The sequence below is a fragment of the Scyliorhinus torazame genome, chromosome 4 (assembly GCF_047496885.1).
Source record: "Scyliorhinus torazame isolate Kashiwa2021f chromosome 4, sScyTor2.1, whole genome shotgun sequence".
Lineage (NCBI taxonomy): Eukaryota > Metazoa > Chordata > Chondrichthyes > Carcharhiniformes > Scyliorhinidae > Scyliorhinus > Scyliorhinus torazame.
In genome coordinates this window covers 353,283,824-353,300,495 of record NC_092710.1, presented here as the reverse complement: position 1 = coordinate 353,300,495, position 16,672 = coordinate 353,283,824, and the positions used below count along the sequence as shown (strand labels likewise).

Here is a 16,672-nt window from a genome sequence, read left to right as displayed (position 1 = left end):
ACCAAAAGCCCACGGATAACCTCACGATGCTCCACTTCTCCAGCTTCCACCCTAAACACATTAATGAAGCCATCCCCTATGGACAAGCTCTCAGTATACACAGGATCTGCTCAGGCGAGGAGGAGCGTAACAGACATCTGCAGACGCTGAAAGATGCCCTCGTACGAATGGGATATGGCGCTCGACTCATCGATCGACAGTTCCAACGCGCCACAGCTAAAAACCGCACCGACCTCCTCAGAAGACAAGCATGGGACACAACCGACAGAATACCCTTCGTCGTCCAGTACTTCCCCGGAGCGGAGAAACTACAACATTTTCTTCCCAGCCTTCAACACATCATTGATGAAGACGAACATCTTGCCAAGGTCATCCCCACACCCCCACTACTTGCCTTCAAACAACCGCGCAACCTCAAACAAACCATTGTTTGCAGCAAACTACCCAGTCTTCAGAACAGTGACCACGACACCACACAACCCTGCCATGGCAATCTCTGCAAGACGTGCCAGATCATCGACATGGATACCACCATTACACGTGAGAACACCACCCACTATGTATGTGGTACATACTCGTGCGACTCGGCCAACGTTGTCTACCTCATACGCTGCCGGAAAGGATGTCCCGAAGCGTGGTACATTGGCGAGACCATGCAGACGCTGCGACAACGGATGAATGGACATCGCGCGACAATCGCCAGGCAGGAATGTTCCCTTCCAGTCGGGGAACACTTCAGCAGTCAAGGGCATTCAGCCTCTGATCTCTGGGTAAGCGTTCTCCAAGGCGGCCTTCAGGACCCGCGACAACGCAAAATCGCCGAGCAGAAACGTATAGTCAAGTTCCGCACACGAGTGCGGCCTCAACCGGGATCTTGGATTCATGTTGCCTTACATTCACCCCCACCATCTGGCCTGGGCTTGCGAAATCCTACCAACTGCCCTGGCTTGAGACAATTCACACCTCTTTAACCTGGGGTTACCCCATCTCTGGATCTGTAAAGATTTAATCACCTGCTAATGGTCGCATTCCAAGCATTGTTTGGCATCTTTGAATTTGTCTATATATGTGTTTCTGGAACAGACCTCTTCATTCACCTGAGGAAGGAGCAGCGCTCCGAAAGCTAGTGCTTGAAACAAACCTGTTGGACTTTAACCTGGTGTTGTAAGACATCTTACTGTGCTCACCCCAGTCCAACGCCGGCATCTCCACATCATGTTTTCCCTGGAGCAGAGGAGGCTGAGGGGGGATCTGATCAAGGTTTACAAAATTCTGAGATTGTAAGAATCTTTTCCCCATGGCAGAGGTGTCCAAGTCCAGGGGGCATAGGTTAAAGGTGAGGAGTAAATGGTTTAGAGGGACCTGAGGAAACACTGTTTCACTCAGAGGTTGGTGGAAATATGGAACGGGCTGCCTGAGAGGGTGGTGGAGACAGGTCGCACCATTTAAGAAGTATCTGGACGCGCACTTAAATCGCCATGGCAGAGTGGGCTATGGGCCAATTGCTGGCAAATGGCATTAGTTTAAATTGGTATTTGATGGTCAGCACATACATGGTGGGCCGAAGGGCCTGTGGCTGTGCTGTATGACTCTATTATGAGGATACAAAGAGTCTGCAAAGGGAGATAAATAGGTTATATCACAAAGAACGGACAGCTGGAGTATAATGTAGCAAAATGTGAGGTTATCCACTTTGGTAGAAGAATAATCAGAATATTACTTAAATGGAGAGAGACTGCAGAATGCAATGGTACAGAGGGATCTGGGTGTCCATGTACATGAAGCACAAAAAGATTAGCATGCAAGTAATTAGAAAGACCAATGGAGTGTTGACCTTTATTGCAAAAAGGATAAACGTAAGGAAGTCTAGCTACATCTGTACAGGGCATTGGTTGGATGAAGGTTTTTACAAATTAATTCCATCATGGTAATCAAGTCCTGAAGTGGACTCAGAACTTCTGGCCCAGACGTAGAACCACGACTACTACATCACAAGATCTCCAACTAATCCCTATCGGTGCTAATGTATCACCCCCAGCACCATAAACTCTTATCTTGTGCAGCAACCTTTCATGTGGCACCTCAATGAATACCTTTCGGACATGCAAATACATTACATTTTTGTCCACCCAGCTTGTAACATCCTCAAAGAACATTGTTAAATTTGTCAAATCCGATTTCCCTTTCAAAAGACCATGTTGACTCTGCATAACTTTATTATGACTTTCTAAATGTTTTGTTATGACCACCTTAATAATGGATTCGAGCTTTTTCCCAAAGACAGATGTTGGACTAACTGACCTGCTTTCTGTTTCAATCCTTTCTTGAATTTTCCATTCTGCTGGGTCCAGAATCCGAGTACTTTGGAAGATTACAGCCAATTTGTCCACTATCTCTGCACCATTATTCAGACTCTGGTGCAGCACGGTGGCGCAGGGGGTTAGCCCTGCTGCCTCACGGCGCCGAGGTCCCAGGTTCGATCCCGGCTCTGGGAGTTTGCACATTCTCCCCGTGTTTGCGTGGGCCTCGCCCCCCACAACCCAAAGGTGTGCAGGGTAGGTGGATTGGCCGCGATAAATTGCCCCTTAATTGGAAAAATGAATTGGGTACTCTAAATTTTTTTTTTTTTAAACTCTGGTCCAGGAAACTTGTCTGCCTTTAGTCTCATTAGTTTTATATGTATTTAGGTTACAGACCAGTCATAATATACTCGAGGAGCTGAAAGGGCCTTCTCCTGTTCCTATGTAACCTGGGATAGAGCCCGAATATATTCGAAACAATTCCACCGCCAATCCTCATACAGTGCTAAAAGCAAATTACTGCGGATGTCGCAATCTGAACCAAAAATAAAACACTGGACAATCTCCACAGGTGTCACAGCCTCTGTGGAGAGAGAAGGGAGCAAACTTTTCCAGTCTGGATGACTCTTTGTCAAAGCCTGCTTCCTGTCAGTTGCATTACAATATTGTAATGGGAATGGGAGGAACCAGAGGAAGAGATTCAATGAGAAGGTGGTCCTCCCTGAGGACGAAGAGCCAGCGGAAGACTCACCTTGTTTGCATGGAGCCTCGGAGAAGCCATAGCCTGGGATGGATGGACAGATGACCTCAAAGGTTTCCCCGCTCAGGCCGGAACTGGCTGGATCGGTCAGCTGAGGGATGATCTTATAGAACTCGTAGAAAGAGCCTGGCCAGCCGTGGATCATTATCAGGGGTACCGCAATCTGGCCTTGGGGCAGACGGGGAGGCTTCACATGGACAAAATGGATAGAAATTCCTGGGAAACGAAACAAAGCATGCCAATGTTGCAGAGGTTAAAAGTCAACATGCACAGCTTTCTGCAACAACAGCTTGTATTTATATTATAAACTGAACTTAGTAAAACATTCCAAGGTGCTCCGCCATCACTTTCAACACAGTTTGATTTTTCTAAGCAAAGCTCGTCTCTCACCATTCCTTTCCCCACTATCTTACCCTTTGCTCTTTCCCAGCAAGGCAGCATTTAACCGAGGTTCCTGTCCCAGATCACAGGAAGACCTGGGTTCATAAGCTTGGCTGACACTCCAGTGTCATAGAGGGAGGGCTGTCTTACTGGAGGTGCTCATTGTTCGGTGAGATGTTACACATGAATGAGTTTCTGTCTGCCAGCTCAGCTGCCTGTTGGTCGTTCCCCCTTTGTTCCTCTGTGATCACATAGAATCCAAAGAGGGCGGAGTAGACAGGGCAGTGGACATGGGTAGAGTGCTCTTTTGAAGGGTCAGGGCAGACTCGATGGGTCCCCTTCTTCACTGTAGGGATTCTCTGATTCTATAACAACACCAAAAGTAGATAATTTGGTCCTTGGGCTCATGAAGGAGTGGTGTTAAACCACCCTGGGCAAGTGCACAGTCAATTCCAGCCCCACGTGTCCCGGAGCAACAACACAAGTGAATTAACACCAACATCTTTGGTCCTTGGTTTTCCATTAATTACAGTCACCAGGTTTGTAAGTTTAAACACAACTACTGTTTATAACTAAAACAAATATGAAATATGCAATGAATACAGGTTAAATGCCCTTAAACACCTGACCCTCCCTCTGCTCGCACACAGAAGACAGACAAACACAGAGGTGAGGAAAAGGTTGAAAAAATAATACGGATAAGTTCAAATCGTTCCGTTTCGACTTCCAGTGTCGGGGATGTGCTGAGCACAAAAGGTGGCTCTCCTCCTGAAAACACGGAATCAGGAATTTTAAACTAACAGTAACCCACTAAAACTGGGAGAAACCACTCTTTCCCCCCCTCCCCCACACACCCTCCTCTTAACACCAACAAGATGAGCTAAGCCAAGCAGCATCAATTCCAATGGTCAAAAAGACGGCAGAGGCTAAATGAATTGGGTACTCTAAATTTATATTTAAAAAAAAAGAAAAGACGAGGAAATAGCGAGCCTGAGGGGCAGCGATGCCCCAGCCACACCCGAGCAAGGCAGGACTCCAGGCCGCATGAAGAGTTACCCCCCCCCCTCCGACCAGTGGATAGAGGGAATTCCTCACACAGGAGCTCCAAGAACTCGAGGCCATGATGGTTGTGGCAGAGGCACTGATCGTCTTACAGGCAGCCCCAGAAAAAGTGGCGAGGCAGCTGGAGACGCAGGACGCTACAATCAAGGAGCTGGTGGAAGCCTCGATTGATCAGAGCAGCCGGATCTGCATTAGAAACAGAAGTAGCAAAGTTGGTGGCAGCACAAGGGACACTGGAGGAGAAGTCGAGGCCCAGGAAAATCATTTGTGAAGCCTGAACCTCCGCATAGTGGGCCTATCGGAGAGGGATGAAGGCAAAGCTCCACGGAGTACGGAGCCAAATGCTGGGTAACCTGGTGGGACGAGACAGCTTCCTAAAGCCCAAAGCTGGGAAACAGCCGAGGCCATCACTGCAAAGCTGCACTGGTACCAGGAAAGAATCTCAAACTGGGCCAGGCAGACAAAATCCTGCAACTGGGAGGGTCCATCCGGGTGGACCAAGATATTGGGGCAGACTTGGCCAAGCGCTGGCAGAGTTTATAAGAGCTATGTAAAATTTGGAATGCTGTACCCAGCCAAGCTCTGGGTGACTCTCCAGGGCACTGGTGGATGCAGATAGATTCATCCACAAACCCAAGCTGGGAAGAGAGCAACAAAACCGTCGCTGAGCCAGACACCCCAACGAATTAGGACAATGGGCTGGTTTAGCACAGGGCTAAATCGCTGGCTTTGAAAGCAGACCCAGGTAGGCCAGCAGCACGGTTCAATTCCCGTACCAGCCTCCCCGAACAGGCGCCGGAATGTGGCGACTAGGGGCTTTTCACAGTAACTTCATTTGAAGCCCACTTGCGACAATAAGCGATTTTCAATGTGATCCTGCTTTGTGCGGGACTGTCCACCTCGTTTTAAAAGGTAGAACTAGGACTCAGAAAGGAGGGATAGAGAGCAGCATAGCGCAGAGGGGGTGGAGAGGAGGTGGGGGGGGATTAGGAAACTCAGCAGTCAGGGGAGGTATACATTGGCCCCAGGAGAAGGACCACCACACAAGTGGGTAAGTTAGCTCCAAGAAGTACGAGCAAAGGGGTGGGTAGCGTGGCTACCGGGGGGGGGGGGGGGCACCACAAATGGATGGTTAGTAAGGGGGCAAACAGGGGGGGGAGGGAGAAGGTAGAAACACTCATGGGGATAGCAAAGGCAGAGTGGGGGCTTGGGGTGCAGTGCAAGGCTGGCTCAAACAGATTGCACAGGGCAGCAAGGAACACAGAGACACCGCAAGCTACCACGTTGGAGGGCCCCAAACAAAGCGAAACCCCAGCGGCACCTACTCAGCAATAACCTGCTCACGGACGCTCAGTTTGGGTTCCGCCAGGGCCACTCAGCTCCTGACTTCATAATGCTGAAGTGCAAAGGGACTTGAGAGTCCTAGTCCAGGATTCCCTAAAGGTAAACTTGCAGGTTGAGTCCGTAATTAAGAAAGCAAATGCAATGTTGTCATTCATCTCAAGAGGCTTGGAATATAAAAGCAGGGATGTACTTCTGAAGCTTTATAAAGCACTAGTTAGGCCCCATTTAGAATACTGTGAGCAATTTTGGGCCCCACACCTCAGGAAGGACATACTGGCACTGGAGCGGGTCCAGCGGAAATTCACACGGATGATCCCAGGAATGGTAGGCCTAACATACGATGAACGTCTGAGGATCCTGGGAGTATATTCATTGGAGTTTAGGAGGTTGAGGGGAGATCTAATAGAAACTTACAAGATAATGAATGGCTTAGATAGGGTGGATGTAGGGAAGTTGTTTCCATTAGCAGGGGAGACTAGGACCCAGGGGCACAGCCTTAGAATAAAAGGGAGTCACTTTAGAACAGAGATGAGGAGAAATTTCTTCAGCCAGAGAGTGGTGGGTCTGTGGAATTCCTTGCCACAGAGGGCGGTGGAGGCCGGGACGTTGAGTGTCTTTAAGATAGAAGTTGATAAATTCTTGATTTCTCGAGGAATTAAGGGCTATGGAGAGAGCGGGTAAATGGAGTTGAAATCAGCCATGATTGAATGGCGGAGTGGACTCGATGGGCCGAATGGCCTTACTTCCGCTCCTATATCTTATGGTCTTATGGACCTCGTTACAGCCTTGGTTCAAACATGGACAAGAGAGCTGAATGCCAGAGGTGAGGTGAGAGTGACTGCCCTCGACATCAACTATTCTATTTTGTAACATGGCAATGATTTCATTCACCTCCCACCACCTCCCCTGTCTCCTGGTTGTGTGCAGATTCATCTTCAATTCCTGCAGGAGCCTTTCTACCCTGTTCAGGATTTTAGTGACCTTTGACAACTGGGAACCACATTTGCAACTGATATCATCTCCTCAGTTCTCCCAATGTGGTAACTACGCTGGGAATCACCCAGCACCATTTCTGTATCACCACAGACGCAAGAACAACTCACCTTCAATTCTGGTTCTGAAATGTGGAAAACGGTTCAGAATATCCAGCTGCCTCTTCCAGTCATAGTCCTTCCTCCAATAAGACACGACCTTCCTCAGGTAGGTGGAGTTAAAACCATAGTGAAACTTGCTGCCCTCCAGTGGTGGAGTGAAGCGAGTGTGGTCCAGGCGATGGTGCAGGTCCTGAAAGGTATCAACATCTAATAGTGAAGCATGGCCTCTGTCAGACACTTGTATACACCAGCACTAACCACCAAATCAACGTGCAGCTTTTAATACAATAGCTTTTTTTACCATAGAAAGCATCCTATCGGGCTGCATCACAGCCTGGTATGGCAACTGCTCGGCCCAGGACCGCAAGAAACTACAGAGAGTCGTGAACACAGCCCAGTCCATCACACGAACCTGCCTCCCATCCATTGACTCCATCTACACCTCCCGCTGCCTGGGGAAAGCGAGCAGCATAATCAAAGACCCCTCCCACCCGGCTTACTCACTCTTCCAACTTCTTCCATCGGGCAGGAGATACAGAAATCTGAGAACACGCATGAACAGACTCAAAAACAGCTTCTTCCCCACTGTCACCAGACTCCTAAATGACCCTCTTATGGACTGACCTCATTAACACTACACCCTGTATGCTTCATCCGATGCCAGTGCTTATGTAGTTACATTGTATATGTTGTGTTGCCCTATTATGTATTTTCTTTTATTCCCTTTTCTTCTCATGTACTTAATGATCTGTTGAGCTGCTCGGAGAAAAATACTTTTCACTGTAACTCGGTACTCGGGACAATAAACCAATCCAATCCTACCGATAGGGCAGCACGGTAGCACAAGTGATTAGCACTGTGGCTTCACAGCGCCAGGGCCCCAGGTTCGATTCCCCGCTGGGTCACTGTCTGTGCGGAGTTTGCACGTTCTCCCCGTGTGTGCGTGGGTTTCCTCCGGGTGCTCCGGTTTCCTCCCACAGTCCAAAGACGTGCAGGTTAGGTGGATTGGCCATGCTAAATTACCCCGTAGTGTCCATAAGGGTTGGGAGGGGTTATTGGGTTGCGGGGATAAGGTGGAAGTGAGGGATTAATGTGGGTCGGTGCAGACTCGATGGGCCGAATGGCCTCCTTCTGCACTGTATGTTCTATGTAATCTATGTAATCCAATCCAATCCAAAGTAAGTCTCATGGTAAAGTTGATTTGAATTTGGAATCTGAGCAAAAGTACCATATCCTTCTCTGTGTGGCCATTGTTATTATTCACGCTGTTACCAAACCAGTTACTGACCCTGTCACCAGTATCTTTCTTTATGAGGCCTATTACAAGCTTTTGTGAGGGCCACGAAGAATCCAGCATGAGTTTTAAGGATACAAAGTAATAACATTTATTTACAATAACATATATATACACAACAGCAGCAACCTTGCTTGCTGCTTACTCCTTCCTGCTGGTTCCAAACTGGCCAGCTTTATTTATACTTGGAGTTTACAAATGGTTTCTCCACCCCCCTCATTGGGAAAGCTCATACTCCCACAGGATTGTGGGATTGTCATTAGTCCTCAGTCAATGGTAAGCAGGCAGGTTATAACGCAAGCATTATTACTTGCTCAATTTTTAGTCCTATTATCAGTTCTGTTACTGGCTCTATTACGACCAGTTACTATTATTATTACTACCATTTGTACCAGTTCTGTTACCAGTACTGTCAGTAGCTTTGTTACTTTTTTGTATCGTTCATGGGCTGCGGGTGTCTGGCTGTGCCAGTATTTATTGTCCATCCCTGAGCGGCACTTAAGAGTCAAGCCCATTGCTGTGGGTCTGGAGTCACATGTAGGCCAGACCAGGTAAGGACGGCAGATTAGTGAACCAGATGGGTTTTTACAACAATGGTTTCATGGTCAGCATTAGATTTTTAATGAATTTGAATTTTACCATCTGCCGTGGTGGGATTCGAACCCTGGTCTCCGGAGCATTATTACCCTGGTCCCCAGAGCATTATTACCCTGGTCCCCAGAGCATTATTATCCTGGTCCCCAGAGCATTATTATCCTGGTCCCCAGAGCATTATTACCCTGGTCCCCAGAGCATTATTACCCTGGTCCCCAGAGCATTATTACCCTGGTCCCCAGAGCATTATTACCCTGGTCCCCAGAGCATTATTACCCTGGTCCCCAGAGCATTATTACCCTGGTCCCCAGAGCATTATTACCCTGGTCCCCAGAGCATTATTACCCTGGTCCCCAGAGCATTATTACCCTGGTCCCCAGAGCATTATTACCCTGGTCCCCAGAGCATTATTACCCTGGTCCCCGGAGCATTATTACCCTGGTCCCCGGAGCATTATTACCCTGGTCCCCAGAGCATTATTACCCTGGTCCCCAGAGCATTATTACCCTGGATCTCTGGATTACCCGTCCAGTACCAATACCACTATGCCACTGCCTTCCCTGTTAAATGTTAAACTTGCTCAATTACTAGTTGCTGGTCTGTAACTATTTATACAACTGGTCTGTTGCTGGTTTTATTACATGACTGTTCTATGGCTGGTTCTGTGTCTAGCTCTTTTACTGGTCAGTGACCAATTCTTTTACTGGTCAGTAACTGGTTTTATTACTAGTCAATTACTGATTCTATTGCCAGTTTTAATAGAAGTCATAGAATTTACAGTGCAGAAGGAGGCCATTTGGCCCATCGAGTTTACACTGGCCCTTGGAAAGAGCACCCACGTAAGCCCACACCTCCACCCTATCCCCGTAACCTCACCGAACCCTTTTTGGTCACTAAGGGCAGTTTATCATGGCCAATCCACCTATCCTGCACATCTTTGGACTGTGGGAGGAAACCGGAGCACCCGGAGGAAACCCACGCACACACGGGGAGAACATGCAGACTCCGCACAGACAGTGACCCACGCCGGGAATCGAACCTGGGACCCCGGAGCTGTGAAGCAACTGTGCTAACCACTGTACTACCATGCCGCCCACACAGATTAATAGTGATCTTTGGTCAGTTGGTTCTTACTGGTTCTGTTACTGGTTCTGTCTCGTGTCCAACAATTACCTGGATCATCTCCTCAGATGTTTCAATTGTGAACGGGTGGATTTTTTCATCCTCCTCTGTGTCCTGTGGCTGGCTGGCTCCCCACCAGCCATCCCCTTCCGGAATAGACTTTGGGTTCTCATGGAAAAACAAATAATAAAGGAGACTTCCAACTGCCACAGTGAAGATCAGGAGGAACATGATGGAATCTGGGAGAGGAGGACAAGGTTCACCAGTGAAACACATTTTACATATCAGCTCAGAAATTCTCACAACCCTGTCTCCTCACTCAAAACACAGTCTGCAACTCAGGAAAATGTCAGAGACACTTCAGCAGTCACATTCAACGAGAGGCCAACACAGCACCAGGCATGGAGGAACTGACTGTAATCGTGGAGAACTTGGATTTTCATACACACAGTGTGGATTGCTGGGTCATGGAACATGTTGAAGATAGTTTTCTTTATTAGCATGCCAAGTATTAAGATCCAGGGGGCGCGATTCTCCGACCCTCCACCGGGTCGGAGAATCACCGGGGGCTGGCGTGAATCCCGCCCCCGCCGTGTCGCGCATTCTCCGCCACCGGTGATTCTGCGGGGGCGGGAATCGCGCCGCGCCGGTCAGCGGGAATCCGCTGGCGATTCTCCGGTCCGCGATGGGCCGAAGTCCCGCCGCTGTCAACCCACGCCAGCCGGCGTGGATTGAACCACCTTTGGGACGGCGGGACACGGCGGCACGGGCGGGCTCCGGGGTCCTGGGGGGGGCCGCGCGGGGCGATCTGGCCCCGGGGGGTGCCCCCACGGTGGCCTGACCCCCGATCAGGGCCCACCGATCCGCGGGCGGGCCTGTGCCGTGAGGGCACTCTTTTCCTTCCGCCTTTGCCATGGTCTCCACTATGACGGAGGAGACCCCCTCCACTGCGCATGCGCGGGGATGCCGTGAGTGGCCGCTGACGCTCCCGCGCATGCGTCGCATGGCAAAGTCATTTCCGCGCCGGCTGGCGGGGCATCAAAGGCCTTTCCCGCCAGCTGGCGGGGCGCAAATCAGTCCGGCGCGGGCCTAGCCCCTCAAGGTTCGGGCTCGGCTCCTCAAGACTTGGAGAATTCCGCACCTTTGGGGCGGCGCGATGCCGGACTGAATCGCGCCGTTTTTGGCGCCGGTCGGCGGACATCGCGGCGATTGCGGAGATTCCCGCCCCAGGTTCCAACATTTGTTCGGATACCAGAGAAGAACCCCAAACACTTCTTTTTAATTTGTAAAGCTGTGAGGAAATGATATTTCACCCCAGGAGAGATGACTCTGACAATAGGTATTTTTTATGTTAAAACAAACTTTAATTTAAACACAGAATTAACCACATTAATATCAACGAAAATAGCTTTACAATTATCACTTAAACAGTACTTAAACACAAGGAAAAACTTAAACTTACACCTTCAGATAAATATTCCAACCAAGCAACCCCCAATACAGTTCAAATGCCACTGATGAATAAAGTTAGAGTCTGGTTTAGCACAGTGGGATAAATAGCTGGCTTGTAATGTAGAACAATGCCAGCAGCGCAGCTTCAATTCCCGTACCAGCCTCCCCAAACAGGTGCCGGAATGTGGCGACTAGAGGCTTTTCACAGTAACTTCATTGAAGCTTACTTGTGACAATAAGCGATTATTATTAGTTAACAGTACAGGTTTACTTGCTTATCTGTGTAGCAACTTTTTGGACAGAGAACCTTTCCAGGACAATGGGATGTAAATCAGTTTTGCCCTGGCCGGACGGAATCGCACTATACGAATGGGAAAATGATTAAAGTTGTCCCCAACATCCACTTGAGCCATTTGCAAGAGATCAGGCATTAGACATTATGGAACTTTTTGTGGAGAAACTGATCAAATCAGTTTGATCCTGCCAGCAATGAGCAGGCCTTTGTCCTGGGACTCACCGGTGGGAGGGGCCAGTCAGCTCCATTCAGGTTTTTGCCCTTAAAAATCTGGAACTCAGAGGCTCTCGCTCTCTTCCTTCGCTCTCTCTTCACTTGCTACGTGGCTTTTATAGAATATACAGTGCAGAAGGAGGCCATTTGGCCCATCGAGTCTGCACCAGCCCTTGGGAAAGAGCACCCTACCCAATCCCACACCTACACCCTATCCCCGTAACCCAATGTTACCTTTAGCATGGCCAACCCACCTAACCCGCACAGTCTTTGGACTGTGGGAGGAAACCGGAGCACCCGGAGGAAACCCACGCAGACACGGGGAGAAAGTGCAGACTCCGCACAGACAGTGACCCAAGCCGGGAATCGAACCTGATACCCTGGAGCTGTGAAGCAACTGTGCTAACCACTGTGCTATCGTGCTGCTTCTACCAGACTACAAGACAGAAGGTCACAATTACCAGACTACACAGGATCAAGGCCCAGCAGCCAAATTGGATCAGATAGTTTTGAGGAAGAGCTGTTGTTCTGTTTCGGTTCCAACAGTGTCGCCAATACTGTGGGCATTTCTATTTATCTTAGTGAACCACAAGCCTTCCCTTATATCGATCAAATGAACAAACAATCAGTTAGTTAGTTCAACTCCGTCCTGAACGCGAAGCGTGGTGGATCACACTATTGATCCCTGTTCAGCCTTGGTGGCCCGGTCACCCTTGGTCAAGGCAAGGTTCTACCCTCCTCTATCTTATGGTTTGGGACATTTACCTAATATTTCATTAATACATTCATAAATCTATTCATCTCCAACGGTTACTCTAATTCAGGTCACTATAAAACATTTAATTTATCCTCACAGTTGATCACGAGCTAACACTATCTAAGCTACTCTCATGCTGCTGGTGAATATCAAAGAACTTGTATACAGTACAAAATTTAAAACTGCAGCATCACATTTCTACTTAATCCTAATAAAGTTAAAGAGGTACATGGTTTATTTTTAGCAGCGATTGTTACACGAGTTCAATTTTGTTGAATTCCAAAGAAGGGGGCTCGGACTGTGTATATCGGGGAGCGGGAGGCTTTTGCTCGCCCTTTACGGAGTCGGAGTGTCTGAATGACACTGCAGATTATTGCAATTACTATGTATGAACGGGGGGTTCCATTTGGCAGTGTTTTCACACCAGGTGGGGGTTTCGATGTCTGTCTTTATGGGTGGTGTAGTGTCCGGGCTGGGGTTTGCCTGTTGGGTGGTCGTGTTCGGGGCTGGTGTGGGGTTAAAGCAGTCCGTTGCGCGCGCAGTTGCAGAAGTCCAGCGATGATCCAAACGCATGTCAGCAGTCCTTGCTTCATCCTGTGTTGTCTGTTTTCCGGGTAATCCTGGGGGTGCAAGCATAGTATCTGTTATTATCTTTGGTAATATCTCGTTTTATTAGTCTTTCTCTCCTTACTCCAATTACCCGTTATGATTGTCACCATGTGTGACTCCCTCAGTTCTTTTTCGTAATACCATTTTGGAGAGGCAAGAAATGCAAAATATTTTTGAAAGTACAGAGACTCTCGCAGCTTGTGGTCGATGCGGGGAGTAGGCGGACAATTTCTCCGACCAGTCTTTTCTTTACTTGCAACCAGTGGTGGTTGAGGCTTAACTCAACCAGCCGAATTTCAGGGCGGCCAGTTTTATAGAGTTTTGTCCCAAGGCTCAGAGATGGTTCGCGTGTAGCAGGGTGTATAGCAGCAGTGATCAGCAACCAATTGTGTCGTATGTATAAATAGCATGTGGGGAGCAACCAGGGGGTCGCGGGAGCTAAAGGGAAGAAGGGGTGAGCGTACGGAACGTGGCAAAATACATTCTTTATACCACAACCAAAGGGAGAGCAGAGAAGGTGAAACTAAGGCTTGTCAAAGACAGTGCAGAGTGTAGAGAACCATTCCAGAGCGTATGAAGTGACGGGAACATGAGGTGCGTGTGGGCCGCTGCAGGATAAGAATGGGTGGAATCCCCGGGTAGGGCGGGGGTTAGTGCCGTTACTCCACTACCCAAGCTTAACTGACCGGATGAATTTGGGGACCTCAGGTAGGGCGGGGATCAGTGCCGTTACTCCCTACCTGGGTTCCTGGGTGGACGGTAAGAGTTTGTAGTCATGTGGAAACTTGTCATAAAGACTGGGAGAACAGTGATCTGTTTCTCAACAAACGTGGGCCTTTAACTGTCTTTGGGCATCGTACCCTCGAATCAGAAGAGTAATTTTGTGTCGGGCGACATGAATTAAAACCATGTGGTAGAACAAGAAGAAGGAAAAAGGTGGGCAGGCTCCATCAGAACTTGGACACCTTAATACTTAGGCGGTGTCTCGTTCTCATCATCTGGACACCTCAGGGTTCTGTACCAAACAGTATTGTAAAAGCCTTACCGAAACGAGAGTCAGTATCTGAATCATCACCATGTCCCGGTTGCCAGACTCGTGTCTGCCGTTTCTGTGCCTTGGCCGCATGGGCCATTGGATGGTCCAAATCGTCGTGCCTTACTCCCTGCAAGAGTTGTCGCGGTGCCAAAGAGGGGCTTGTTTGTCATGAGGCATAGGGGCGGTGGGAGTGGAGGGCAAGTTACTGTCGTCGGGCGGTGGCTGTGGCAGTGGCTGGGGGAGGGCATATAGGAGGTCAAAGATATCTAAGTCGTGGTTCCAGGGCTGGGGGCAGAGAGATCGCGCCAGTGTTGAAGGATAGTAATCAAATCCGGGAGGCTCTCGCTGTTGTCGGAGTCAAGTGCAAGGTGAAAGGCTGTACCTGTGGGCGGAGACAAGTTCGGGTCTGTGGGCGTAGACAAGGGATAAATGCCGACATGGCAGGGGGAGGGTTGGCGTAGTGGTCGGACAAGGTTGTCGATGGGTGGGGCATAATCGTCTCCTATTGCCAGAGAGGTGTGGTGGGAGTGGCTACATTGTGATCCGTAGACTTTGAGTTGGTTGGTGTGGAACCAACCAGTCTTACCATTGGGGTACGTTATCTTGTACACGGAACGGGCAGCACGGTGGCACAGTGGTTAGCCCTGCTGTCTCACGGCGCAGAGGTCCCAGGTTCGATCCCGGTTCTGGTCATTGTCCATGTGGAGTTTGCGCATTCTCCCCGTGTTTGCATGGGTTTCGCCCCCACAGCCCAAAAGATGTGCAGTGTAGGTAGATTGGCCATGCTAAATTGCCCCTTAATTGGAAAAAATGAATTGGGTACTCAAAATTTTTTTTTTTTTCTTTAAAAATCTTGTACACGGAGGGGCTCACTTTGTCGGAAATGGAGTAGGGTTCTGCAAATTTGGGGGAGAGGAAAGAACTGGAGTTGTAAAGTTAAACCATTGCTGACCGACTGTGTACTCTACGGGGTGGACGGTTTTGTCAAAGCAGGCTTTACTCTGCTTTCTTCTCGGGCCAATCGGACAGCTGCAGCGAGTTGTGCTGCTTTAATGTTATCTGTTACCTGTTGGACTGTTTTTTTGTGGGTGAGGGCGGTCACTGTAGGGTTTGCCAGATCGAGGCCTAATAAATATTCAATACCCTTCATGGGCTGTCCGGTTATGAGAGTGTGGGGGAGTGAAACCTGTGGAACTGGAAACGGTGTTCCAAATAAACATGAGAGCAAATGGGAGGACCGTGTCCCACGTGGTATTGTTCTGTTGCACCATCTTCCTCACGGTCGCTTTTAAAGTTCGATTCATTCTCTCGACAATGCCGCTGGATTGGGGGTGATATGCGATATGGAATTGTCTGCCTGATCCCAAAATTGTTAAAACATTTTGCATGACTCTGCCGGTGAAGTGGGAACCTTGGTCTGACTCAATGCTGCAGGGGGGACCCCAGCGTGTAAATATCTGTTGGGTCAAAATCTTAGTGGTGGTCTTTGCTGTGTTTGTCCGTGAGGGAAATGCTTCTACCCATTTAGTAAAGGTGTTGATTACAACCAGCACGTACTTGAAACCGTTTCTGCAAGGGGGAAGGGGGCCAATGTAATAGAGTTGCAAATTTGTCCAAGGGCCATTCACAGGTCGGATGTGTCTTAATTGTCCTTTCTTTGAGTAACGTTCAGGATTGTTCTGAGCACAGATAAGGCAATTCTCGACATAATGGGTTACATCGCTTTTTAAATCGGGCCACCAACACAAAGGTCCTAAATGGACAATGGTAACCCTCGACTGGGTCTCCTTTGTTATACCCGGTGGCATCTAATTTGGCTGTTTGCATTTCCTGTAGGGATCTTCCTGCTACATTTTGGGGTTCGGGCAAAGCTGATCTTACGGACTGGCTCAGGCTCATAACAATTAGCTTTACTTTCTCTCTCTTGTCTAGGCTGTACATAACCTTTGGTTGGCGCACCTCCTCAAAGAAGCTGTGCGGGTCTGCGGTGGGCTGGAATGGAATAGTTTTCGTGCAAGCTTCTCTTAATTGGGTTATGGATAGTGGGGTGGTGTAAACGATATCAGGCTCATCCTGATCCGATGACTTGCGTTGTGTGGTAACCGGATTCATGGGGGTTGAATTGTGAGTGGAGGTGTGTGCTGCCTGTGCAGTCGGTGCTGCCGGTGCTTTTCTTTTTAGGGCGTGGGGGGCTCGATTTTGATTTCCCACGTCCTCTACGTATCTTTGGGCGCTTTTGTTTAACTCTTGCCAATTGGGAGCATCTTCCTCATCTAAATCCTGCCCGAAAGTGTACCTGAAGCCATTCTGTACTGAGAGTAGCGACTGTAACTTTTCTATCTTCTGTCGGCATTTAGCA

General features: G+C 48.9%; 1 protein-coding gene across 1 annotated transcript in view; it reads right to left on the bottom strand.

Moving 5' to 3' along the window:
• LOC140411206 (epoxide hydrolase 1-like) overlaps positions 1-16,672 on the bottom strand; it is a 158,026-nt gene that overhangs the window by 96,613 nt on the left and 44,741 nt on the right. The window contains exons 2-4 of the mRNA XM_072500308.1: positions 10,003-10,190; positions 6,951-7,131; positions 3,052-3,276 (exon numbers count right to left, since the gene is read on the bottom strand). Coding sequence (XP_072356409.1) covers positions 3,052-3,276; positions 6,951-7,131; positions 10,003-10,182 — 586 coding nt within the window. The 5' untranslated portion in view covers positions 10,183-10,190. The remainder of the gene's footprint in view (positions 1-3,051; positions 3,277-6,950; positions 7,132-10,002; positions 10,191-16,672) is intronic.